The 25,815-nt window shown below is 40.5% G+C and overlaps 1 protein-coding gene across 3 annotated transcripts in view; it reads left to right on the plus strand.

Moving 5' to 3' along the window:
• CHL1 (cell adhesion molecule L1 like) overlaps positions 1-25,815 on the plus strand; it is a 105,438-nt gene that overhangs the window by 59,670 nt on the left and 19,953 nt on the right. For all 3 annotated transcript variants that reach the window (XM_070933564.1, XM_070933566.1, XM_070933565.1), the window contains 8 exons: positions 3,978-4,089; positions 8,000-8,151; positions 9,538-9,703; positions 12,840-12,964; positions 17,558-17,659; positions 17,890-18,087; positions 21,198-21,268; positions 22,865-23,084. In XM_070933564.1, coding sequence (XP_070789665.1) covers positions 3,978-4,089; positions 8,000-8,151; positions 9,538-9,703; positions 12,840-12,964; positions 17,558-17,659; positions 17,890-18,087; positions 21,198-21,268; positions 22,865-23,084 — 1,146 coding nt within the window. The remainder of the gene's footprint in view (positions 1-3,977; positions 4,090-7,999; positions 8,152-9,537; positions 9,704-12,839; positions 12,965-17,557; positions 17,660-17,889; positions 18,088-21,197; positions 21,269-22,864; positions 23,085-25,815) is intronic.

Raw genomic sequence — 25,815 nt, forward strand, 5'->3', positions numbered from 1 at the left:
CTGTGTGGGATGATGGGTTGGTTAGCTGCAGCAGAGGGGTCGTGAAAGGAAATTTAACCGGGGGGCAGGGGGACGATAGAAAGGGCTGTGTAATTGAAATCATGAGTGGGAGGGGCAGGTATGACGGCCGCAGGGGGTCATATCAAGTGTCAGGGGTGCGCACGCGCTGTCTCCGAGCGATTGCGCACTCCGGCCCCCAATGCGTGACTCGTGTCCTGGGTTGTGTAGAGCCTCAGGCCCAGGGTCCGCGGCTGATGTTATGTAATGCCAGGTCAGTGGTTAATAAGGCCCCCCTCATCTGTGATCTTATTTTGGAGGGGGGTGCAGACCTGGCAGGTATTCGGAGACCTGGTTGGGCCAAGAGGGGGGGGTCCCCCTTGTAGAGATGTGCCCGCCAGGTTTCCATGCATTTCATCAGCCAAGGGCCCAGGGGAGGGGTGGGGGAGTGGCGGTGATCATTAGGGAGAGTCTTTGTCCGAGGGAGACCACTGTTCCTCAGATAGCCGGATGTGAGTCCCTTTGTGTGAAGTGGGGCCGTGCGGTGCAGATGGGTTTGCTGACTACGTACCTGGCTCCCTGCCACGTGGCAGCGACCCTGCCCGAGCTACTCGACGTCATTGCCGGGGTGGCGGTCGATACCCCCAGACTTATTGTCATGGGGGATTTCAACCTCCCATCCGCAGGTGAGGCGTCAGAGGTGGCTCGGGAGTTCATGGCTTCCATGACGGCCTTGGACCTGACCCAGTTAGTTCAAGGCCCCACTCACATAGGGGGACACACTCTGGACCTGATTTTTATCTCTGGACAGTGGTTGAATGATCTTGGTAGAGGGGACCTAGATATTAAACCCTTGTCATGGACAGATCATTCACTCCTTCAACTAGACTTTCCTACCGCCTGCCCCCACCGCAGGGAGACGGAACCGACCAGATGGTTCCATCCCAGGCGCCTGATGGATCCCGAAAGGTTCCTGACGGAGCTTGGGCCGTTTCCTGAGACTCTAACACATGACTCAACTGAAGAGCTGGTCGCCGCCTGGGAAAGAGCGGCCACTGGAGCTTTGGACCGCGTCTTGCCTTTGCGGCCTCTGACCCGATGCCGATCTCAATTAGCTCCTTGGTTCTCTGAGGAGCTGAGAGAGATGAAGCGTCGGAAAAGACGCCTAGAGAGCATTTGGAGGACTAGTCAATCCGACCGGACACAGGTGAGGTCTTATATCAAGACCTACCTAGTGGCGATAAAAGCAGCAAAATCTAACCATTTTTCTGCTCTTATCGCATCTGCAGAGAACCGCCCAGCCGCCCTGTTTAGGGTGACCCACTCCCTTCTTCGGGGGGGAGTGCGGGAAGATCCCTTGCAGGGTCGTGCTGAGGATTTTGTGCAATTCCTGCACGATAAAGTCGCTCGGATTCGGGATGGCTTGGACTCCGATTGGATGAGTCCACGGGAGGAGACCGGGGCAGGTCTTGAGAATGTTATCTGGGAGGAGTTTGATCCTGTGACTCCCGAGGATGTGGACAGGGTTCTGGGTAAGATTAGTGCCGCCACGTGTTTATTGGACCCGTGTCCCTCCTGGTTGGTACTGGCCTCCCGGGAGGTTACACGAGGCTGGCTCCAGGGGATTATAGGTGCTTCTTTGGGTGAGGGTGCCTTTCCTGCTGCCTTGAAAGAGGCGGTAGTGAGGCCCCTCCTCAAGAAGCCTTCCCTGGACCCGGCTGAATTAGCCAACTATCGTCCAGTCTCCAACCTTCGTTTTGTGGTGAAGGTTGTTGAGAGCGTGGTGGCATGACAACTTCCCCGGCACCTGGATGAAGCTATCTATCTAGACCCGTACCAGTCGGGCTTCAGGCAGGGGTACAGCACAGAAACGGCATTGGTCGCGTTGGTGGATGATCTCTGGAGGGCTCGGGACAGGGGTTGCTCCTCTGTCCTAGTCCTATTAGATCTCGGCTTTTGATACCATCGACCATGGTATCATGCTGCAGCGGTTGAGGGGGTTAGGAATAGGGGGCACCGTTTTGCGGTGGTTCTCCTCCTTCCTCTCTGACCGCTCGCAGTTCGTGTTGGCAGGGGGACAGAGGTCGACCTCGAGGCGTCTCTTATGGGGAGTGCCGCAAGGGTCGGTCCTCTCGCCCCTCGCAACATTTATGTGAAGCCGCTGGGTGAGATCATCCGTGGTTTTGGGGTGAAGTGCCATCTGTACGCTGATGATACTCAGCTGTACATCTCCACCCCAGACCACCCCAACGATGCCCTTGATGTGATGTCTCGCTGCCTGGAGGCCGTGCGGATCTGGATGGGGAGGAACAGGCTCAGACTCAACCCCTCCAAGACCGAGTGGCTGTGGCTTCCGGCGCCCCGATATAGTCAGCAGGTGCCATCACTGACTATTGGGGGTGAATCTTTGCCCCCCACGGAGAGGGCTCGCAATCTGGGTGTCCTCCTGGACGTGTGGCTGTCTTTAGAAGAGCATATGACGGCCGTGGCCAGGGGGCCTTTTATCAGGTTCGCCTGATTCGCCAGTTGCAGCCCTTTCTGGATCGGGATGCCCTGCGCACGGTCACTCATGCCCTTGTTACTTCCCGGTTGGACTATTGCAATGCTCTCTACATGGGGCTCCCCTTGAAGAGCACTCGGAGGCTCCAACTGGTCCAGAATGCGGCCGCGTGGGTGGTTATGGGCGCAACCCGTTATGCCCATGTGACACCCCTCCTGTGCGAGCTGCACTGGCTCCCAGTGGTCTTCCGGGTGCGATTCAAGGTGTTGGTTACCACCTTTAAAGCGCTCCATGGCATAGGACCCGGGTACTTCCGAGACCGTCTTCTGCCACCAATAGCCTCCCACCGACCAGTCCGTTCCCACAGAGAGGGTCTCCTCAGGGTGCCATCAGCCAAGTTATGTCGGCTGGCGACGCCCAGGGGGAGGGCCTTCTCTGTGGGAGCCCCAGCCCTGTGGAACAAACTGCCCCCGGAAATTCGTAAGATCTCCGACCTCCGGGTGTTTCGCTGTGCATTGAAGACCCTGTTGTTCCACCAGGCCGGACTATCAACACAATAGTTTTAAATTGGGGTATTTAAATTTATTGGGGTTTTAAATCTGAGCCACTTATTTAATTATTTTAAATTTTATATTGTTGTTTTGTCTGTGTTTTTAAATAGGCTGTACACCGCCCTGAGTCCTTCGGGAGAAGGGTGGTATAGAAATAAAAGTATTATTATTATTATTATTATTATTATTATTATTATTATTATTATTATTATTATTATTATTATTATTATTTTGGGGAAAGTGTATTTTTGAGGTTTGATGGCTAATAACACCACTTTTTTGGGGGGGGGAGTTTCAAGATAATCATATTCCACTGCTGGAATGGCCTGGGAATAGCCCAGACCTTAACCCAGTTGAAAATCTATGGAGCCGACTAAAGAAACTTATTAGTCAGAAGCGATCCAGCAATAAAATCCAGTTAATAAAACCAATCATTCAATCTTGGTTTCACATTATAACAGCTGCAGAACTAAAAGATTTGGTTCACTCCATGAGAAGACATTGTAAGGCCATAATTCATGCTAAAGGTTACCCAACTAAGTATTAACTGATGTGATAATTTTTGTATATATCATTTATTTCTCTGGCGGTAATTTCTATATCTCATTTTTTCTACAAGTTTCACTTTTCTTCTTTATACTGTAACTGCTATTCTAATAGCAAATCCTTCATAAAAGTTATTGCATTACATTCTTGATTAAATTATCTTTCCATTGATATATAATTTTATGGGACTACTCCAAAAAAAGATGGTGTTATTAGCTAGTTTTAGAAAATACACTTTTCCCAAAAGGTTTCCACAATTTTGGCCACTACTGTATAGCTCAAAATCACAAAATTTGCCCTAGGATTAAGGCTACTTCTTTTTTTATCACTGCTGGTTGTCCTACTTGGACTCTTTCTTTGCTAATTTACACTTGCTTTTTCAGATATTCCCCCAGAAATATTAACTCCAGATGGTGAAGAATATGTGGCAGTGATGGGTTATTCAAGTCACTTGTTTTGTCAGTTTTTTGCAATACCCACACCAGATATTTCTTGGTAAGCTTTATTTCACTTCCTTGGTAAGCTCTTTTGTCATAAATTGTTGTTGATGTCTTATAATCCATTTATATTTGATTGTCAGGAAAAAAAAAAGCATTTTTGCACCACAAAAGTGCACTTTAGAAAAAGCTGTACAATAACAACTGCTGATTATAGAATACTCATAAGCTACCTTTCTTTTAAATATTCCAAGCGTTAACATGACAGTGTTAATGATGCTGTGCATTGTTAGTCATGAAATGTTCTCATTTGCTCAGTGGGTTTCCTTTGTCAGTAATAAATTAGATGAATTCCAATGTAATTTTGAAAAGATACCATTGTATTCCAATCCTCCTTAAAGTGTCCTACAAATTTCCTCAGTTGGCAAAGAAACTTGTCTCGGATTTAGCTTTATCTGTTGGACAATATATCTAAAGTTAAACTAGATTGCCCTCTGCATATTGTCTCACTATTCTTTATCCATTTCTGTGATCAAGTAATTTTAAACACTCATGTTCTGCATCTTTTTTTGCCTTATAACAGTAGCCAGCATTTCTGAGCATTACATAGAAAGAACATTCCAGAAACTGTAAGCAAATAATTGTCAGTTACCAAATCTCTACAATCTGCAAGATATTTCCTTATTTTTCCCTTACACAAACACACACACACACACACACACACACACACATTGCAGAAGCAACTTTACATAATCAAATCAGTATTATCAATTGCAATTGATTTTGTAGGAATTGTGGTTGCGTACTGGTTAGAATGCAGCATTACAGGCTAACACTGCCCACTGTCAGGAGTTTTTTCCTGACCTGCTCAAGGTTGACTCAGCCTGACGAGATCAGGAAAATGAAGACCCAGATTGTTGGGAGCAATATTCTGACTCTGTAAATCATTCAGAGAGTTCTGTAAAGTACTGTGGCGCAGTATATACCAGTCTATTGCTATTATCCAGTCTTAGTAAATTGTTTGACAATATTGTGGGAATTAGTTGTTAAGCAGAGTGATGGCATTTGGGGAAAAATGTCTTCAAGAAAAACAATGAAAGTCCAGTTGCCTTTTGAAAAGGCACCTTTGGGACAATCATGATCTGGATAATTGAGTATCTCCATAGACAATGAGCTGAGAATGTACAGTATCACCTATGCTTGAGGATATCTACCTGATCTCCTAGTTGTTACAGAATGGACAAGTTGCAAGTCCTTTCTTTAAATGTTGTCATCTATCAGAACCTAGAAGGTGTGCCTTTTCCATAACTTCCCTACCTCCTCTCTGAGATCCAGTAAGCCTCTACCCTCTGAGCCGTCAAAAAAGCTTTAAAGATCTGACTTTTCCCATAAGACATGGGCTAGTGAGAGGCTAGAGCCCAGCAAAGCTCTACGGTTGGTTTAGATATGTTGTATTTGAAACAGGGGTCACCAAACTTTCAGACTTCAGGGACCACTAAATTCATAATTTTAAATCCCATGGACCACTAATATGATCTGCCTAATGACTGGCTGGGTGGGCATGGCTAGGTTGTCATGTGACTGGGTGGGTGTGGCCAACTCAATGTCTCTCACATTGAGAGGCACCTCTCCAGCCTCTACTCACCTCTCACCTCCCAGCCACTCCTCGCCTCCCCACCCAGTCTTCTTAGGGCCCCAACAGGAAGCAGTTGTTGGAGCTAAGCAGTCACCACGAGAAAGAGTTGGCAGTTCAGTTCAAATTGGATCTGACCGAGAAGGAGGCTCAGTAGAAGCACCACACTGAGGACTACGAGCATAGGCTTTCCAAGCAGAAGGAAGACCTGTGGGAGTGCAAGGCCAGGTACAGGTGCCTGGAGGATCAACAGGCTGAGATGGTCAGCCAGTTCCAGGCCATGATGCAATCTCACTGGAACAAGGTCCTCCGGCTCTTCACCACCAGTGGCACTTCCCTCCAGCCTTCACCAAAGCCCCACACCAGGAGGCCAAAGCAGATCCCATGTTGGAATTTCTGTCTCCCTCCAATCCACACAAAAAGACCCCAAAAGGGGAGACTCTCTGCAGCAACACAAACATTCATTGTACATATCTGTCCCAGGGGCCATAGTTTGAGGGCCCCTGATTTAGTGCAATATAAAAAATGCAAATAATTTTTCTGCGGACCACCAAAATTTGCTCACAGACCATCAATTGGTGACCGCTGATTTTGAACACTGGGGAGGTTCTTGCTGATGTTTGTATTTTGTGTTTGTTTTTTTACTGTTTGATTTTATTGTTTGATATTACCCAGAGATGTGCCATGTAAGATTGATGACTACATAAATTCCCACCTTCCCTTTTTCAGTCCCACAAAAACTTGTGGAGGTCAAAGGGAAGGGACACATCCTCCATTCTACCAAAAACCAAATCCTTGTCTCCAGTCCAATCCCTTTGTGATTTGTTGCACAGTTTGTCATAAATTAAAACTAAAACTAATTTAATTAGTTTAATTAAAACTAAAACTAAAATAATCTTTCTATAATGGTCAAGTAGAAGACTAAGAGCCTATCTGCAATGGCTTAATGGAGGTTAAGACAAAGCAGAGCTATCACTGCAAACAGGATGGTGTTCTGTGCATAGTCTGATCTGTGGGGTCTTTGGTGTTCTCTGAGCTTGGTGATTTTCTTGCAGACGTTGCATTGCCAAAGTAGGCAATCATCATTTCACTGTTGATGTTACCTAGCTTGATAATGGAATGCCTGCCAAGTTTAGAAAATACCAAGGACTGCAAACTTCAACTCTGCTTTGATCAATATTCTCTTCTATCAGACTGATCTGTGGGTGCAGATCATGACTGTTGAGGTTTTGATTGGCCATGATAATAGGCCTTAAAATGAGGGTGAGCTGAATGTACTTTGGATCTATCAGTTTTAAAGACTCTTCATTTTCTCAGAGTATCAGGATTACCTCCAGTGGTGGGATTCAGCCGGTTTGGGTGAGCCGGTAGTTAAATTGATGGCTGGTCCCACCCGTTCCTGCCCCGCCCCTTCCAGGAGTCCCCATGCGTCCCTTTTTGGCTCCCAGGTAAATGCAGGGAGTCCTCCTACGGTCAAAATGGGGCATGAGGGGAGGTGGTGCACCCCCTGTGGCCCTTTCTTGCTCCCACGAGGCTTCAGGGAGACTTTCTAGGCCTGTTTTCGCTTCCTAAGAGGCTTCAGGGAGGCTTCCTAGGCCTGTTTTTGCTTCCCATGAGGCTCCTATGCCCAAAATGGGGCACGCCCCCCATGGCCCATTTTTGCTCCCATGGGGGTGCAGGTGGCCGAGTGCTGCCTGTCACACCCTCTGGCCATGCCCACCATGGCCATGCCCACCCAGCCAGTCATTAGGGCAGAGAACCGGTTGTTAAATTATATGAATCCCACCACTGATTACCTCCTCTATTCAAGCTTGGTAAAAAAAAAAACCATCCCTAATTTTATTTCACTCTGAGAGCAAAGGAGAGAGAGCAATGAGACATATAAAGAAAAGCCTCATATCTTCTGCCTGGGTTTCCCTCTATCCCCCTTTAGAATGGCACAAAATTTAGATGTCTGAAGGAAAGTGTATTCTTAATTCTATGCAATATCCTTGTTTTGCTATTTTTTTCCTTCAGCTGTCAAATTAAAATGAGCTTGCCATTATTTTCCTCTAGCCACTAACAACAGGACTGAAAATAACTTTTCTATAAAACAGTTTGAAAAAGATACCACAGAACACTTTTGATCTTGGAAATCAGTCTTACTGCTTCTGGGTTAATGCTGTTAAATTATTTCTCAATCCTATGCCTGTTTTTTATAGGCTGTGTTTCCAACATGGCTTGTTCCAGGATTTTCTTTTTCTCCCTCAGATGAATTACTGTTAAAGGAAAGTTTAAAAATCAGGTTTATTAATAAGTAATAATTGCATGCTTCTGATTTCAAATTCCTTGCTAGGACTAAAGATGACAGCATGCAACTCCTTGAGGTGGATCAAAATGGAACCCTGGAGATTAGAGAAACACGGAAGGAAGATGCTGGATTTTATACCTGCCTGGTGAAAAATTCTGTTGGGAAGCGTGCCCTCACTGCTACTCTCACTGTCAGAGGTGATATAAAAGGGGACATAAACAATAGTTAAAGATTCAGTTAATTTTACTGCATGCAATAAAACACTTACATTTGGCTGTAAGGGCAGGAATAAGAATTGCTTTTTGCCATTTACACATCTGATGTAACAGATTAACAGTTGGAAAGGACCTTGTAGGTCATCTAGTCCAACCCCCGCCCAAGCAGGAGACCCTACACCAGCGATGGCTAACCTTTTTGCCGTCGCGTGCCAAAAGTGGGGGAAGCGTGTGCGTGTATGCCCACACCCATAATTAAATGCGCCCTGCCCCTCCGCGCATGCACACGTGACCCCTCCGTACTCCCTCCGCTTTTGGCACGCGATGGCACAGTGGGCCTGGTAGACCCATTTTTCTCCCTCCAGAGGCTCCAGAGGCTTTCTTGGAGCCTGGGGAGGACGAAAACGGCCTTTCCCACCTCCCCAGAGGCCCTCGAGAGGCTGGAAATGGCCTTTTTCCTGACTTCCAGTGGGACCGGAAGGCCCAAAAATCAGCGCTAGAGCTGAGCTAGGGCAATGCTCGCGTGTCCACAGATATGGCTCCACATGCCACCTCTGGCACATGTGCCATAGGTTCGCCATCACGGCCCTACACCATTTCTGACAAATGGCAGTCCAGACTCTTCTTGAAAGCTTTCGGTGATGAAGCTCCCACAACTTCTAAAGGCAAGCTGTTCCATTGGTTGATTGCGCTTACTGTCAGAAAATTCCTCCTTATTTCCAGGTTGAATCTCTCTGACCTTGCTTGTTTTCTTGCAGACATTCCATTACCCAAACTAGGTAACATCATCAGTGCTAGTGCCACTGATGATGTTACCTAGTTTGGTAATGAAACATCTGCAAGAAAACAAGCAAGGTCAGAGAGCACTAAGGACCTCTCATTTCAACCCTGAGTGACAAATATTCTTATTTATTGATTTACACATGTCTCAAATGAGTAAGATGGCCAGGAATCATAACTGTAAGGAGCTCCTTAGGTACCCTGGTAAAAAGTAGAGGGGAGAAAGAGGGTGATAATGATGAAGATGATTAATTTTTGTGCATACCTTACCATGTGGAAGTGTCAATGTATAGTAAAAAGTATTTTGAAATGTGTGTACTGTTCTCCAATAATATTTTGTTAAATGCACAATTTGTATTTAACAACATATATTTTAAAAATGGATATGTACATTTCCATCACATGAAAAAACAGGAATACTAGTTCATTATATTATATAAATTCCAATAAATATTCCTTATCTATAGGAAAAAATAAGACAAAACGTGTAAATCAATTTTCAAAAGAACCTGCTATATTTTGCCATTGAAATGTAATTTTACAACAAAATGATATATGGCCATGCATTTTTTTTTCTCAATTCTTTAGATGCTACCAAAATTTCAATTATACCTAAGAATCCACAAGTTTTGAAATCACATTCAGTTTTATTGAAATGTCATTCTGAATGTGACCCACATTTGAAACACCAGTTTAAAATTTCTTGGAAAAAGGATGGAGAGGAACTGGAGATGAATGACACTGAGGATGGAAGGTAACAACATAATGCTTTGTCTTTATTCTTTCCTTTTAATCAATTTGCATTTCACAGAAATAATATTGTATCTTATGGGCAGTGCCCAATAGTGAATCACTTTCATTTTTAGAAAGATACATAATTAAAAGTAAATACGTTTATGTCTTATTTGCTGAGAGTATCTCTAATGGAAGGATGATGTTCATTTGGCTTCTTTAGAAAATATCAAATACATATGAAGTTCATAGATGTTGGTGTAAAAATGATACGAGAGGTATAACATTGTAAAGTATTATACAAACAATAAAGTATGTATTTCAAAACCAAAAGAGCTTTAATTTATTTCAGGTCTAACAGAGAACTTAGTAAGAATAAGAAACACTCAATTTTTAATGAGAAAAAATAAAATATTTTCCCTTTCAGCATGATTAGAAATAGTGATAATAATGGAAGACCTTGAATATACCAGTAATTTCTCCCACCTACTCCCTTCTTGGTAATACTTTAAAGCAGGGGTCCCCAAACTTGGCAGCTTAAGACTTGTGGACTTCAACTCCCAGAACTCTCCAGCCAGCTATGAATTCTGGGAGTTGAAGTCCACAAGTCTTAAAGCTGCCAAGTTTGAAGACCTCTGCTTTAAAGTAACTTTTGTTCTGGAATAGAATAGGAAATTCCTCTGTGATCCTAGAAGGACCTCTAGTGGTCAAATGTTAGAATTCATATATCAAAGTGGGAATTTGGGAAAATTGAAAAATTTTAAAGTTACATAACTTGATTATCAGGAAATTAAATTATATTACACATTTTTTTTTAAGTATTAGGTTTGAAAAAAATTATTTAAAGAATTAAAAAAAAGATTCTCAACTGGCAACCATTCATGTTCCCTGAAATAAAAATAATTCTATGAAAGTTCTCCATCAAAACTGTTTAAAAAAGGAAATTCTACTCCAATTTTATAACCGTTTTGTTTATATAAAAGTATATACTTCTGTGCAAATCATGTATGAGCTCACATGTCTTGTATATGTGAAGCAACCGCAGAATCATTCCAGTATTGACATGTATGTCTGACATTTGACTTTTAAAATGCTATTTTCAGGATCTTGGATCTGGTTGATCTTTTTAAACCATGATAATTATTTTCAGTTTCTATAAATGGAGTGTTATTTATTTCTCTTATCGTTTTAAAGCTTCCCATCTTTCTCATTGTGGGATTCGGGATGGGGTGCAGATAAAATATTAAAACATCAAAACAGTATATAAAGTTTGAAACTTAAAAAGGCAACAATGAATACTTCACACAGTTTGAGTCACTCTGATACAAAAAGATGTTGAGACTCTGGAAAAGTGCAGAGAAAAGCAACAAAGATGATTAGGGACTGGAGGCTAAAAAAACAAGTTGGAGAAATAAATGTCTATGGAGATTCTCAGTCATCCAGGTCATGGTTATTCTAAAGATGCTTTTTCAAGAGGCAACTGGATTTTCTTGGTTTTTTTGGGTTTTTTTGGTTTTTTTTTTTTGAAGGCATTTCGCTTCTCATCCAAGAAGCTTCTTCAGCTTCTTCAGAGCTGAAGAAGCTTCTTGGATGAGGAGTGGAATGTCTTCAAAGAAAAACCAGAAACTCCTGTTGCCTCTTGAAAAAGCCCATTTGGGACTAATTGGAAGAACTGAATATGTCTAGTCTAATGAAAAGAAAGACTAGAGGTGACACCATTCAATAGCTAAAGGGCTGCCATAAAGCACCTGAAAATTGGACAAGAAACAATGGATGGAAACTACAATAGTGGCCAAAAGTGTGGAAACCTTTTGAGAAAAGTGTATTATCTAAAGCTAGCTAATAACACCACTTTTTTGGGGTGTAGTACCATAACATTATATATCAATGGAAAGATAATTTAATCAAGAATGTAATGCAATAACTTTTATGAAGGATTTGCTATTAGAATAGCAGTTACAGTATAAAGAAGAAAAGTGAAACTTGTAGAAAAAAACGAGATACACCATGTCATTTAATAGTTGGGTAACCTTTAGCATGAATTATGGCCTTACAATGTCTTCCCATGGAGTGAACCAAGTCTTTTAGTTCTGCAGCTGTTATAATGTGAAACCAAGATTGAATGATTGGTTCTATTAACTGGGTTTTATTGCTGGGTCGCTTCTGACTAACAAGTTTCTTTAGTCGGTTCCATAGATTTTCAACTGGGTTAAGGTCTGGGCTATTCCCAGGCCATTCCAGCAGTGGAATATGATTATCTTGAAACTCCAAAAAAAAAAAAAAAAAAAAAAAGTGGTGTTATTAGCCATCAAACCTCAAAAATACACTTTCCCCAAAAGGTTTCCACAATTTTGGCCACTACTGTAATCAAGGGGAGAACCAACCTAAAAATAAGAACAGAGAACAAAGAACAACTTGCCTCCAAAAATTGTGTGTGTTCCATCACAGAAGATGTTTAAGAAGAGATTGGACAGCAATTTGTCTAGAATGATATAGTGTCTCTTGCTTGAGCATGGGGTTGGACTAGAAGACCTCCAATGTCCCTTTTAACTCTACTATTCTGTTTTTCTGTTAATTAAAAATCAATGTGAAAACCAATTAAAAGGCAGGGAGTTGACTTTCAAATTCAAATTCAAATCTTTATTGTCAGTGCACAACATACGTGCAATGAGATTGGTTGAACTCCCTCAACCAATCTCATTGCAGCGTGCTAACCTGCTTGCTCTGATATAAGCCGCAGGCAAGGATCAAACCTGATAGATCCATATTTTTACACATTTCTAAAAAGGCCAGGAGATTGGATGCCTGTTTCACCTATGAGGTAAAAAATTAGTTCTGTATTGTAGTTTTACATAACAGTGTATTATTTCTATATTAACATAAATTGACAAATTCCACTTTGCAAAGCTTTTAAATTCTCTTGGTAAGTAACAATGGTAATATCTCTCTATGTTTCTTCCTCCTTTCCATCATCCACTCCTCTTCCCTCTGCATATACATTGGATTTATATATAATATGCAAATTGGATGAAAGATGAACTGATTCTTGAAAGACTACTTCACAAGCAAAAACCTGCATATCTAAATCTTTCAAAAAAGCGCAAAATGCGTAGTTCTGGTATATACTGTAGATGTACAATTTGTATTTTCCCTGACAGAATTATGATTAAAAAGGATACATTGGTTATACAAAATGTGGGCCCAGAAGATGAGGGGGTGTACACATGTGAAGGAACTTCATTGCTTGATAGCGCCACGGATGATTCCCGCCTAATTGTCCTGGGTAAGTGAATTTTGTTCTTCTGTTCACAAACTAATTAATATTGCCAGTTTAAATCCCTTTGGATTTTTTGGGGAACCTATTCTTAGTGCATCTCTGCAAATTAATGGACTCAATTCCCAATTCTGTGCCCAATAACAATATTAGTTTGATTCATTAGAGTGAAATTCCCTAAATTCTCACATAAACTTCAGATTTTTCCAAACCCCCTTTTTTGACTGGATGTAAAAATAATGAAGGTGTCAAGGTTACATGCATTACATAAATAGAGATATTAAAACACTTTCATTTTTGAATTTACTGTAATTCTTTAGCCAGTTCCTAGATGTAATTATATTTCTTTAGTCATGTAATTCAAGGCAGTGCACATAATGTCTCCATCTGTCAGCTCACCAGGGTAAACCAGACAGGAGACATGACTAAATGAGCTAAATCTAATTTATTGTGAGGCTACATTAACAGAATCTTGAAAATCTGAAAGTACGACTTCCCCCATCACTTTTTATTGCTTTATTCCCAGGACGGGTGCTTTCTAAGTTTCTTTCTCTGATAGTTAAGCCATTGGGAGTTCCTGCCTCCCTTGCAGCATCTCTTCCCCTTGTTCCACAAGGGACAATTCCAACATGCCATTACACTATCCAAGGCATTTACCAGACCCAGACTGTCTTAGCTTCAGCAAATTGAATCTTCACAATAGAGGCATGACATAATGTTTTCAATTGAATTGAGATTTTAAGGAGGTGATTGAGCATGAAGAAAATATTGCAGACAATTATAATTATAATTATAATAGTTAATAATTGCAAATGCAGCATGGAAAAAAAGTCAAACATCCCTTGCAAATATTTGACAGGAGATAAACAGTGTATAAATTGATTAAACACAATGTGTTAAATGAAATGTATGCCACTAAGTTCAAAGCTGACCTCCAGGGAGAAGCAAGATAGAAAAAAATAATAATAGCTTAATTAAATATATTAAACAAAGCTGTTTGGCTATAATTCCAGTAGCTCCATTTAATATTACAATGACGCAGTATACTGAACTTAAAATTATTTTACCTTGAACGTGGAAATCCTGGCTTTTCCAGTTGTTAAAGCATTGTTCTCTATTAAATTTGAACACTTTTTCAGATATTTTTGATAAAGAGCCTCATGTAATTTTGATTCATTTGTAGCTGGGTGAAATTAGTCTTTTCCTTTTACCTCCCTTGAAGTGCATTAAATTAATATTTAGCAGGACTGAATATGCTGTATCTATTCTTTTAGCATTAGCAGCAAACCATGTCTTACCATTTTTTTAAAAAAGATTTTGAATGTCTATTTTTAACAATCTTTAATAATCAGGTATTTATGTAGCATTCTTCTCTACATCTATTTCATTTCTTTCCTATTACTAGGACAGTTGCTTAATAAGAATCCCATTGTGGCTGAGACAAGAAATAAAATTTGACCTTTGTTGGGAACATTTCTAGCTATTACGGCAGAAATATATATATATATCTCCCTTGGAGCAGAAAGAAATATGTCATACATAAAAAGAAATACATTCAAATTACTACTAGAATAGAAATATTTTTTTGCTTGAAGTCAGTATTGAGCCTGAAAAAAGATTCCCTCACCTTAAAACTAGAAGTGTATTTGAAATTATCTCATTCTAAGGCTCCCCAGTGCTCTAAATAGTCTGACAATCCTCAGAAGTGAATTTTCAGAACTGATGCCTACTGTGTACTGTTTTTGTTGCTATTTTGTTCTACGGTTCACATTTGCAGCTTTCTAGATAAATTTGCCTGTTTCTACAATATCTGCCAATCTTTAAAGCATTGCAGGGGTAGATACAATTATGTTCCTTTGATGTAAGGATAAAGAACATCAGACAGAGCTTTCTGAGGGTGAGCTTTCTTCCCTCTACGCTATTAGGAAACATAAAAAGCTATGCGTACAGCCAGTAATATCAGAAATGGCTCCATGGTTTGTGCTATATTTTCTTATGGAAGACACATGCACGTTGGAAGAGGAAGCAAGACAGATAATCAGCCAGTCTGACCAAGTGACTCTGTCACCTGCAAACATTGGGAATTGTGCTCTTCTGCCACTGAAGAACACCAAATTGAAGATGGGCTGCCTAGTGCTTTTTTATTCTGATGGTTTCAGAGGTGGGTTGCCCCCTTCGGACTGGTTCTATAGAACCGGTAGTAAAACCGGCGGGAGGCTCCGCTCACCAATCCTGACGTCATCAGAACGCTTCTGCGCATGTGCAGAAGAGTGTGCATGCGGCCCCATTGCGAACCGGTAGTAAAGGTAGGTAGAACCCACCCCTGGATGGTTTGTGTGGTTTCTTCTGAAAAAAGATGTACCAACTGTTTTAAAGCACAGCTTCTTCTGAGTTTGAGAAGCTAGCTTCTCTGAGATTCTTAAGATGAACTTGTCAAGCCCTTTTGAAGTTTATTCTAAATCAAACCTAGTGCCAGGGCTTCAGTTAGTAGTAAAGAGGGACCTAGTGGCAGTTATTGTGAACAACCTTACTACTTTACCACTGGTAGTAAATAACAGCTTTTGTACTTGAAACAAAGAAGCAGCATCCATAAAGTTTGACAGATAGCATCATAGAAGCCCAAGTTATTCAACTTTGTGGGATGAATCATCTTTTTTCTTGTAGAGACTCTTGCTGAGAGCTAGCAATCCATTTTTTTTATATATATAACAGGCTAACCAATCAGTTTTAAAGACATAGCATATATTTAGATAATCCAAATGCCACCCCCACCCCACCAGAGCAACAGCTAGGGGATGTTAGAGGTTTTCTAACTCATGTCCATTTGCTCCTGGGTTGAATTCCTTCTAGCCATTTGATCTGTTCTGAATCTTCCGCTGCTCTTTTTTTTTTTTTTTTAGCCTTACAAACCTTGATCCTATCCTGATTTGTTTACTTGGTAATTTTTTGAAAGGTGAAGCATATAGACTCTCTGACCTTCATTGGGCAAATCTCCTTTGTACCCCAAAGTTGACCCCATTTTCTGTTAGCTGTACATAATGGAACCCCAGCTGGGCAAAGTGAATCAGCAAAAGAAGGACTGCTGAGATATAACTACTTTTAGATAGCTTCAATCAAGTAAATCAAAGTATTTTAGACTTTTATGTCTTTATTTTCATTTCTTCCTTGGGAATACAAGCTCTCCTACTTATGAAGCCTCTGTTCCACTATGTCTATCAAGTCTAAGAGCAGGTAGCCTAAACCTAACTCTGATCATGCTATTTTGAATCATAGGGCTAGAAGGGATTTTGGAGGCAGGGGTGAAATCTAAACTTTGTTACTACCGGTTCTTGGGCGTGGCTTGGTGGGGGGATAATGTGACTGGGTGGGCATGGCCAACTTTGGTTTTTTTTTTATTTTTAAAAGCATTTTTTCTACAACCTTAAGAGGTTGCAGAAAAAATGCTTTTAGAAATCTCTGACAATCAGGCAACTCAGTTGGGATCGCCAGAGGCTTTTAAAGGCATTTTTTTTCCTACAATCTCTTCAGCCAAATAAAAAATGGTTTTAAAAGCCTCTGATGATCCCAACTGAGCCGCACGATCATCAGAGGCTTTTTTTTTTAACTTTTAAAAGCATTTTTTCAGCCGAAGAGGTTGTAGAAAAAATGCTTTTAAAAATAAATAAAAAAGCCTCTGATGATCGCGCAGCTCAGCTGGGCATGGGGGGGGGGGGGGCGGCGCACAGGGATTTTTGTTACCAGTTCTTTGAACCACCCGCCGCCATCGCTACTGGATCGGGCGATCCGGTCCGAACTGGGAGCATTTCACCCCTGCTTGGAGGTCTTCTAGGCAGGGGTGGGCTGTTGGGGGTTCGCAGGGGTTCGGGAGAACCTCTAGCTAAGATTCTGTGCAGTTTGGAGAACCCCCAAATCCCACTCCTGGATGGCTCTGCCCACCTTACCCCACCCCTCCCAGGGATCCCCACGCGGCCTGTTTTGGATGCAGGTAAGTGCAGGGTGCGTGTGGAGGCTTGGGGAGGGTGAAAAATGGGCCTCTGGAAGTTTGGGAAGACTGGAAATGGGTTCATTTCTGCCCTCCTGAGGACCATCGGAGCCTGGGAAGGCCATTTTCGCCCTCCTGGAGGCTCAAAAATATCCTCCGAACCCAGGAAGGGCAAAAATGCCCCTCCACCATGGTGCAGGAGGCTGACGAGGCCATGCTCAGCATGCCCACGCTCACTCAGCAACTGGGCAGAAAACCCCTTGCTAAAATTTTTGAAGCCCACCCTGCTTCTAGGTATCCTGATTTCTTCTGGTTCTTAATAAGCTAGTTATAGGACTATGAAACAAGGGCTGGAAGGGATCTTGGAGATCTTGTACTCCAATCCCCTAATTTCCTCTGTTTTTTAAAGATAAACTAGTTACAGGCCTCTGAAATCAGGAGCTAACTTTGGTACTTCTACCAGTTGTGTCAGATTTTAATTTCTTGAATTGTTTCTCAACTTTAATGCAGCCTTCTGGGTTGCACAGAACTTTTGTTGATAAATATCATTACGGTTTGCTGAGTTCAAAATTGCATACTGTAGTTAGAAGTCATTCTTGCTTTTCTTTCCTATTTTTTAGATGTCCCTGACCCACCAGGGGACCTGCAGCTCTCCGAAAAACAGGCAAGAAATATTAGATTATCTTGGAGTCCTGGAAGCATTAACAATAGCCCAATTAACGGTAAGAAGAATTATTCTGCCACAGTCTGGCTTTTATAAACTGACAGTAAATAATTAGCCTTGAATTAACCATATATCCTAAATGAAAGCACCGCTGAATTAATTTATTGTTGAAGATCTTTGTTGCGAATCATCTTTTTCAGTTCTCATCCACCTTATTCCAGGGTAGTTTGTTCTTTAATTCACAGGCTTTCCTTATTGTGTTTTTTTTCCTCTTCTTGTCCTTTCTAGAATCCATTGTGGAATTTGAAGAAAACCGATGGGAGCCTGGAAAGTGGCAGGAATTAATTAGGCTTCCAGGAAACGATACTATGGTTGTTTTACCACTGATCCCTTATGTAAATTACCAGTTCCGTGTTATATCTGTCAATGTAGTTGGGAGAAGTAAGCCCAGCGAACCATCAGAACGATATGAGACACCTCCAGCTGGTATGTATTGTTAATTGCTTTTTTTGGGTACATAATTATATACTGCAAATGGGGAAGAAGGTATACTGATATGCAATGCACCTAATGTATTATCAGAATCGTTATCTTGCATTTTAAAATTTGATTTTTGGAGGGGGGTCGGCAGTAAGCTAAATACACAATAGAAGATTATAACCACTTTGGTTTGTTTGTTTTCAAACCTTTTATTTTTTATTTTCTTGTGTATTCTCTTAATTATGAATCTAGGGTTGAATGTGTTTGATTTTTTTTTTTTAATTCTGGTTGTCATTCTTGGAAAAAACTATAATTGAGCTGGAAGGGAGCATTAAAAGTAAGTACACTCAAGTAAGTACAAATGAAAGACTAGTCCTTCCTGGATGATCTAAGGAAGGATGTCATATAAATCAAGATCACGTGAAGTGTTAATACCACTTTATAATGCCTTGGTAAGGCCACACTTGGAATATTGCATTCAGTTTTGGTCACCACTATGTAAAAAAGATGTTGAGACTCTAGAAAGAGTGCAGAGAAAAGCAACAAAGATGATTACGGGATTGGAGGCTAAAACATATGAAGAATGGTTACGGGTACTGGGTATGTCTAGTTCAGGGGTCAGCAACCCGTGGCTCTGGAGTCGCATGTGGCTCTTTCATCCCTCTGCTGCAGCTCCCTGTCGCCAGTCGGCTCCACAATTGATAGGGCTTCTGGTTAGGACAGGTAGAGGAAAAAGGACGCCGTGCTAGGAGGAGACTCTATGGTGGGGGAACCAGACTTTAGTCGGCTCCAGAATTGAATGGGGGGCTTCCGGTTAGGACCTTTGTGGCACTTTAAGTGTTTAAAGTTGCCGACCCCTGGTCTAGTTTAATGAAAAGAAGGACTAGGGGAGACATGACAGCAGTGTTCCAATATCTCAGGGGCTGCCTGAGAAGAAGGAGTCAAACTATTCTCCAAAGCACCTGAGGGCAGGACAAGAAGTGATGGGTGGAAACTAATCAAGGAGAGAAGCAACCTATAACTAAGGAGACATTTTCTGACAGTTAGAACAATTAATCAGTGGAATAACTTGCCTCCTGAAGTTGTGAATGCTCCAACACTGGAAATTTTTAAGAAGATGTTGGATAACCATTTGTCTGAAGTGGTGTAGGGTTTCCTGCCTGGACAGGGGGTTGGACCAGAAGACGTCCAAGGTCCCTTCCAACTCTGTTATTCTATTTCTATTTCTAAAACATAATTGTACCAGAAAGCAGTAGGAAACCTTTTATAGACTCAATGACTATGGAGATTCTCAGTCATTCAGGTTATGGTTGTCCCAAAAGTGTTTTTTTCAAGAAGCAACCGGACTGTCTTTGTTTTTCCTTGAAGACTTTTTGCCTCTCATCCAAGAAACTTCAGTCAGAACTGAAGAAGCTTCTTGGATGAGAAGCGAAATGTCTTCAAGGAAAAACAAAGAAAGTCCAGCTGTATCTTGAAAAATCACCTTTGGGATCTTATAGACTACATATCCAACCACAGTAAATTTATTACAATTTTTAAAGTTTAGAGAAAGGCATATAATTTAGAAAGTGACTCAGCTTTTTCTGGAAAAAGGTAATTCCTAGGTAGACTTAATTACTGCTACTATTCACCCTGCTATGAACCTGAAGAAGCAAACCATACTAAAAATTCATTTCCATTAGGATTGTGACATAATTTACTTTAATCTCCACTTGAGACTCTTGTTTTATACATATAAAGAATTCTAATGAAATGAACAAGAAACTGTTCTTTTCTTTCTGTTCTATACATTTTCATGAACTGATCTGCTTTGAAGGGGTCCTAGGTTGTTATAGAATTCTCAATTAACTTAAACTTCCTGCAAAATTTAATGTGATATATTTCAAATTCAGTCCCACCTTTCTTTATAGAGGCATGATTTTTTAATAGGAGTTATCAGAACATAAATAATTTTTATTAAATCACAAGTCTCCAAAGAATTTCTGTTCACAACCAATTTTTCTTGTTATAACATGAAAAAACTGGTTGCTGAAATAAATGTTTTGAATGACTTATTGATTTATATTCCCCTGATAATTGTTAGTGTTGGTTTTGTATTTTCCCAGCTTTCCAGTTCCATGCCTTACATTAATGATGATATACTTTCTGTTTCTCCAGTTCCACTGAGCCATCTCTTTAGAATAATTCCATTAACATCTGCTGCTTTGTGAAAATTACTATTTGGTTCTAATCCTATCATTTTAATGAAAATGACTAAATCCATATTGTTTGCATGTTTTTTTTCTTTCCATTGTCCTTTTCAGAATTTTGTGACATGATTTCCAATTATAAATGATGTGTGTGTGTGTGTGTGTATTATGGGTGGTATTCAGTTACCTTCGCTACCGGTTTGCAAATGTGAGCGCGTGCAACACCTCTGCACATGTGCAGGACTTTCTGCGCATGCGCAGAGCGTCAAAAATGGGATGTGATGATGTCCGAACGGATGGGCAGAGCCTCCTGCAGCCGCCACTACCAGCTGAATACCACCACTGATATATAGTGGAAGGTAGACAAGTAAACATATTGGAAAAATCACTTGTAGAAATACCTTCTCTAGAAAAAGAAAGTTCAACAAAATGTAACTGTTAGAAGAAAATCAAATTAGTATAGATGTTGATATTGAAGGTTTGGGAATTATAATTTACAAATTGATTTCTTGAAGAAGGAATCTCTCTCTCTCTCTCTCTCTCTCTCTCTCTCTCTCTCTCTCTCTCTCTCTCTCTCTCTCTCTCTCTCATCAGTATCTTAAAGGTAATTAATTTTAGTTATTAATTTCATTTTTCTCCTAGCCCTGACCAATTCTGAACATGGTATGCTTGTTTGTCACAAATATATTTATAAGATGAGGGAAGGCAGTCTTCAAGATTAGTTTTCACTGGAGTTGTCAAATCAATTATGATGCATCATAAAGACAATAAATAAAATAGGGACATATAGCTGAACATTATGCAGGATTTTGTCTGTCAAAATCTTCATTTTGACAGGGTCATCTTAAATATTGCACTGCTCTTGGATATATTTGTAATAGGGAGATTAAGTAAAAATTGCTTAATTGAATTATTCTTGCATTGCAGCTCCAGACAAGAACCCAGAAAACATCAGAATTGAGGCTTCCAAACCACATGAAATGAACATGACATGGGAGGTAACAACCTTATATAAATGTTATGGACCCATTTGTTATGATATGTCACACAACTTTTGAAGAAGCTCCAGTGTACACAATGGGGTAGCATTTGATTGAATATATAAGTTGTGATTGAAGACAATACTTTGAAACTGCACTGATTGTGTAGTGAGTATAAAATACGAAATTTGTCACATTTTAAAATTCATGCTAAAATTCTACCTTGCCTTTTCCTGGTTTTTATCTTCTGGCCTACAATTATAAATGGTAAATTTCTCTTAAAATTATCTAGAGGTCACTAGGAATAAGTGAAAAGAATGCTGCTTTGGATTATCTCTTCCCCCAATAATAATTTTACAAAATGCCTCATTAAATATAACAAATCCTGGCTGAAAATTTAGAAAGAGAACTCATAATATAGTGCTGTGTGCATTATTAGTATGGTTCCTGAACTGTCCTGCCAGCCATGTACATGCCTTCTAGCCTATGAATTGCAAAACTAGGTTAACTATATTGCGTTTATTTTTCTGAATTTTCTGAATGAAGTTACAATGCTGGTTATTCATACAAAGTTCCAAAGAATCTGTAAAAGCCTGATTTGGTCTCAGGCATAGGTAGTTTATTATGTTATTATAATTGTACTTTGCCATTTATTGAGTAAGCCAAACAAACACTAATAGGCTTTGGATAATGAGATGGACAACATATAGATAAATAAATACATTTGCCTCATTACAGTATCTCTTTTCCAAATTCACGTTTGGAAGAATTTAGGAAAGTGAGAAGTTAATTACATTTCATTCTTTGATATATAGAAAGATGTTTTTTTTTTTTAAAAAAAAATAGCTTTATAGATTTTTTTTCAAGACATATAGGTGTCCTTGAAAGTCTGGACAATGTCAAAAGGGTGATTGCAACCAGGTAATTTAAGCCCTCCTCCTTTTTGCATATGTGCACTAAGTACATTGTGCATTTAAAAAGCTGGGGTTTCATTCACCAACCTCCCACCTATTGCAGATAATTTACTTACAGTCAGTTTTATTATATAAGTTAAGGTTTCTTCCCAGGGGTGAAATCCAGCAGGTTCTGACAGGTTCTGAAGAACTGGTAGCGGAAATTTTGAGCAGTTCGGAGAAATGGTAGCGGAAATTTTGAATAGTTTGGAGAACTGACAAATACCACCTTTAGCTGGCCCCAGAGTGTGGTGGGAATGGAGATTTTGCAATATCCTTCCCCCAGGAGTGGAGAGGGAATGGGGATTTTGCAGTATCCTTCCCCTGCCACGCCCACCACGCCACACCATGCCCACCATGCCACACCCACAGAACTGGTAGCAAAAAGTTTTGGATTTCACCACTGTTTCTTCCTTGAAGAACTGTGCTGTTGGTAGTATCGGTGTTGCAATATCTGATTCATTTTAACAGAATCATAGAGTTGGAAGGGACCTTGGAGGCCTTCTAATATAACTTCCTGCTCAGTCAGAAAATCCTATACCATTTCAGACAAGTGGCTGTCCCAGTCTCTTCTTAAAACCCTCCAGGGTTGGAGCACCCACAATTTCTGGAGGCAAGTCATTCCACTGATTAATTGTTCTAATTTTGACTTCATTTGCAGCCACTGAAGCCCATGGAGCATCATGGACCTGGTCTGGAATACAAAGTGAACTGGAAACAGCAGGATACCAATGAATGGGAAGAAGAAACAGTGCAAAAACATTTCCTAGTATTGCAGAACACCCCTACTTTTGTGCCTTATGATATCAAAGTCCAGGCAGTGAACAAATATGGATCTGGCCCTGAACCTAATATACTAACTGGATATTCAAGTGAGGACAGTAAGTAATGGGAAGTGGGGAGAGATACAAACAATCTCATATATATGGTTTTTCAAATTCAAAGGTGCTGAAAAGTGATCTGGCTGGTGGAATTATATTATAGATAAATATTCTGCTATACATTTTCACGGATCAGAGCTCTGATAATATTAGTAACCTTGGGGTGTTGTTTGAAATCCTGTATTTTTCTGGGTTTATCATCAGAACTGCCAGACGTTGATCTTTGGAACATAAAGCATAACAAGAGACCTGATGAGTCAGGAAATAGGCCCATCTAATGCAGTATTCTGGGTCTGTCTATGGAGATTCTCAGTCATCCAGGTCGTGGTTGTCCCAAAGGTCCTTTTTCAAGAGGCAATTGGACTTTTTGGTTCTTCTTTGAAGACGTTTTGTTTCTCATCTTGGATGAGAAGCAAAACATCTTCAAAGGCAAACAAGAAAGTCCAGTTGCCTCTTGAAAAAGCACTTTTGGGAGTATTCTGAGTCACACTACTATAACGCTCTCTACATGGGGCTCCCCTTGAGGACCACTCGGAGGCTTCAGTTGGTGCAAAATCCGGCCGCGCGGGTTGTGATAGGAGAATCCCGATACTCCCATGTAACATCCCTCCTGCACGACCTGCATTGGTTGCCGGTTGCCCTCCGGGTGAGATTCAAGGTGCTGGTGATGACCTATAAAGCCTTACATGGCTTAGGCCCAGGATATTTGGCGGACCACCTGCAGCCAGCAACAACATCCCATCACCCGGTTCACGCCCATAGGGAGGGCCTGCTCAGGGTGCTGTCGGCGAGACAATGTTGGCTGGCAGCCCCTAGGGGCAGAGCCTTCTCTGTGGGCCGCCCACCCTCTGGAATCAACTCCCCTTGGGGCTTTGGCTGGCCCCTGACCTTCGCACCTTTCGCCTTGAATTAAAAACTTGGTTATTCGAGTCCGAACTTGTCTAGCCTGTTGTAAAACTGTCATTTATACAATTTCCTTCTCCTTTCATTACACATATACCCATGCACACAAACACCTATACTCCTACAAGAGCTGGAAGAAATGGCAAAGATCCTGAAGGTATATAAGATATAGATATATGTAGGATATCCCATACAATGTCATAGACTGACTCGGAGAAATAACATTAGATATTCTAACATAGTTTACCTACCAAGGATTTTTGAGAAATAAAAAAATGCCTGCCTTCTTTTCTTTCCATCATGAGACATAAAAGAAGATGGCTGTAAAGAGATTAAATTAATATGCAACCAATAACCTGAAAGATGTTTGTACAGCATTTTTATTTATTTTCATTTCATTTATTTATTTGCATTTATTTTTAGAAATAATTCAAGGCAACCCACATATTCAACACACCTTTCTCCTCCTATTTTCCCCACAACAACAACAACAACAACCCTGTCAGATGGGTTCGGCTGAGAGAGAATGACTAGGCTAAATTCACCCAGCTGACTTTTGTGGCTAAGGCGGGATTTGAACTCACAGACTCCTACTTTCTAGCCTAGTGCGGTCTGACAAAAGGGTGAACATATTAAAACACAATATTAATGACTTTGCTATTTTCAAGAGTATGGGCAATAGTTAGAAACAAGAAATATAGTGCATCTGGAGAATGACTGTACCTGCTTAGAAAATGCATAAATCTGATTAGCGAATGGAAAAGAAAGGGACTGGAAGAGTAAGGTGACCAGACGTCCCGCTTTTGGCGGGACAGTCCCGCTTTTGAGCAATTTGTCCCGCGTCCCGCGGCGTTTCAAAAAAGTCCCGATTTTTCTTGAGCCCCAGCTGATGGCTAGAAGAAAAAAAAACTGTTTAAACTCTTGCCCGGGGCTTCAAAGGGCCGCCCTACAGGCAATCAGTGTAAAGCAGTTTTTTTTTCCCCTAGCTAAGCTTCAGAAACGAAACCGAAACCAGGGTCTTTGGTGCAGCGTGACAAAATGAGGCAGAGAGAGATTTATTTTTATTTTTATTTTTCCTCCCCAAAAAAGGTAGGTGAAAAACTGCAAACAATGGGAAATTTAGGAGGAGAGTTCAAGATTTTAAAACACAAAGGAAAAAAAGCTGTATTTAACTAGGGAATTGTAATAATTGAGATACTATTAATTGTATATTGTGTTGAAAGCAGAAATGGTTAAGTTGTGGTTCGGAGGAATATATGGGAGAAATTATTTGGTTTATTATTATTGGTAAATATAATTAATTGATTTGTAAGAAATTGGATTGCATGGAAATAATTGGAATATTCATGTTCATATTGATTAATATACAAAAAAGATAGTTTTATAACTAATTGATTTATATTAAAATGTTGAATTTGTATTAAACAACTGTATTACATAATTACATAATTAAACAATGTGAGGATGGATATAAAAATAGATGACAATGGGAAGGGGTATAATATAGAATAGAAGGGAAAAATTGAATTTGATTAAGATTAGAGATGAGGATGAAGGGTAATATTGTTTTTTTAAAAAAATAGATGAGGAATAAATATGGCAAAAAGGAAATATAGAAATTGTAAATTTAATTGAAATGACTAAACGCTGTTTAAATTTGTGAACCAGCCAAATATTCTGTTCAAAGAAAATACATTGTATGTTTGTATGTGTGTTTCTAATTATTGCTATTTATTCATATTTGTTCTCTTTTATTCTTTAAAGTTTAACAATTCATTCTTTATCTTAATATCTTTATATTTGCTTGGGGTTGGCTTTCTTCCCTTTC

The sequence above is a fragment of the Pituophis catenifer genome, unplaced genomic scaffold (genome assembly GCF_029215685.1).
Source record: "Pituophis catenifer annectens isolate HBS135680 unplaced genomic scaffold, rPitCat1.0.hap2 SCAF_2, whole genome shotgun sequence".
Classification (NCBI taxonomy): Eukaryota; Metazoa; Chordata; class Lepidosauria; order Squamata; family Colubridae; genus Pituophis; species Pituophis catenifer.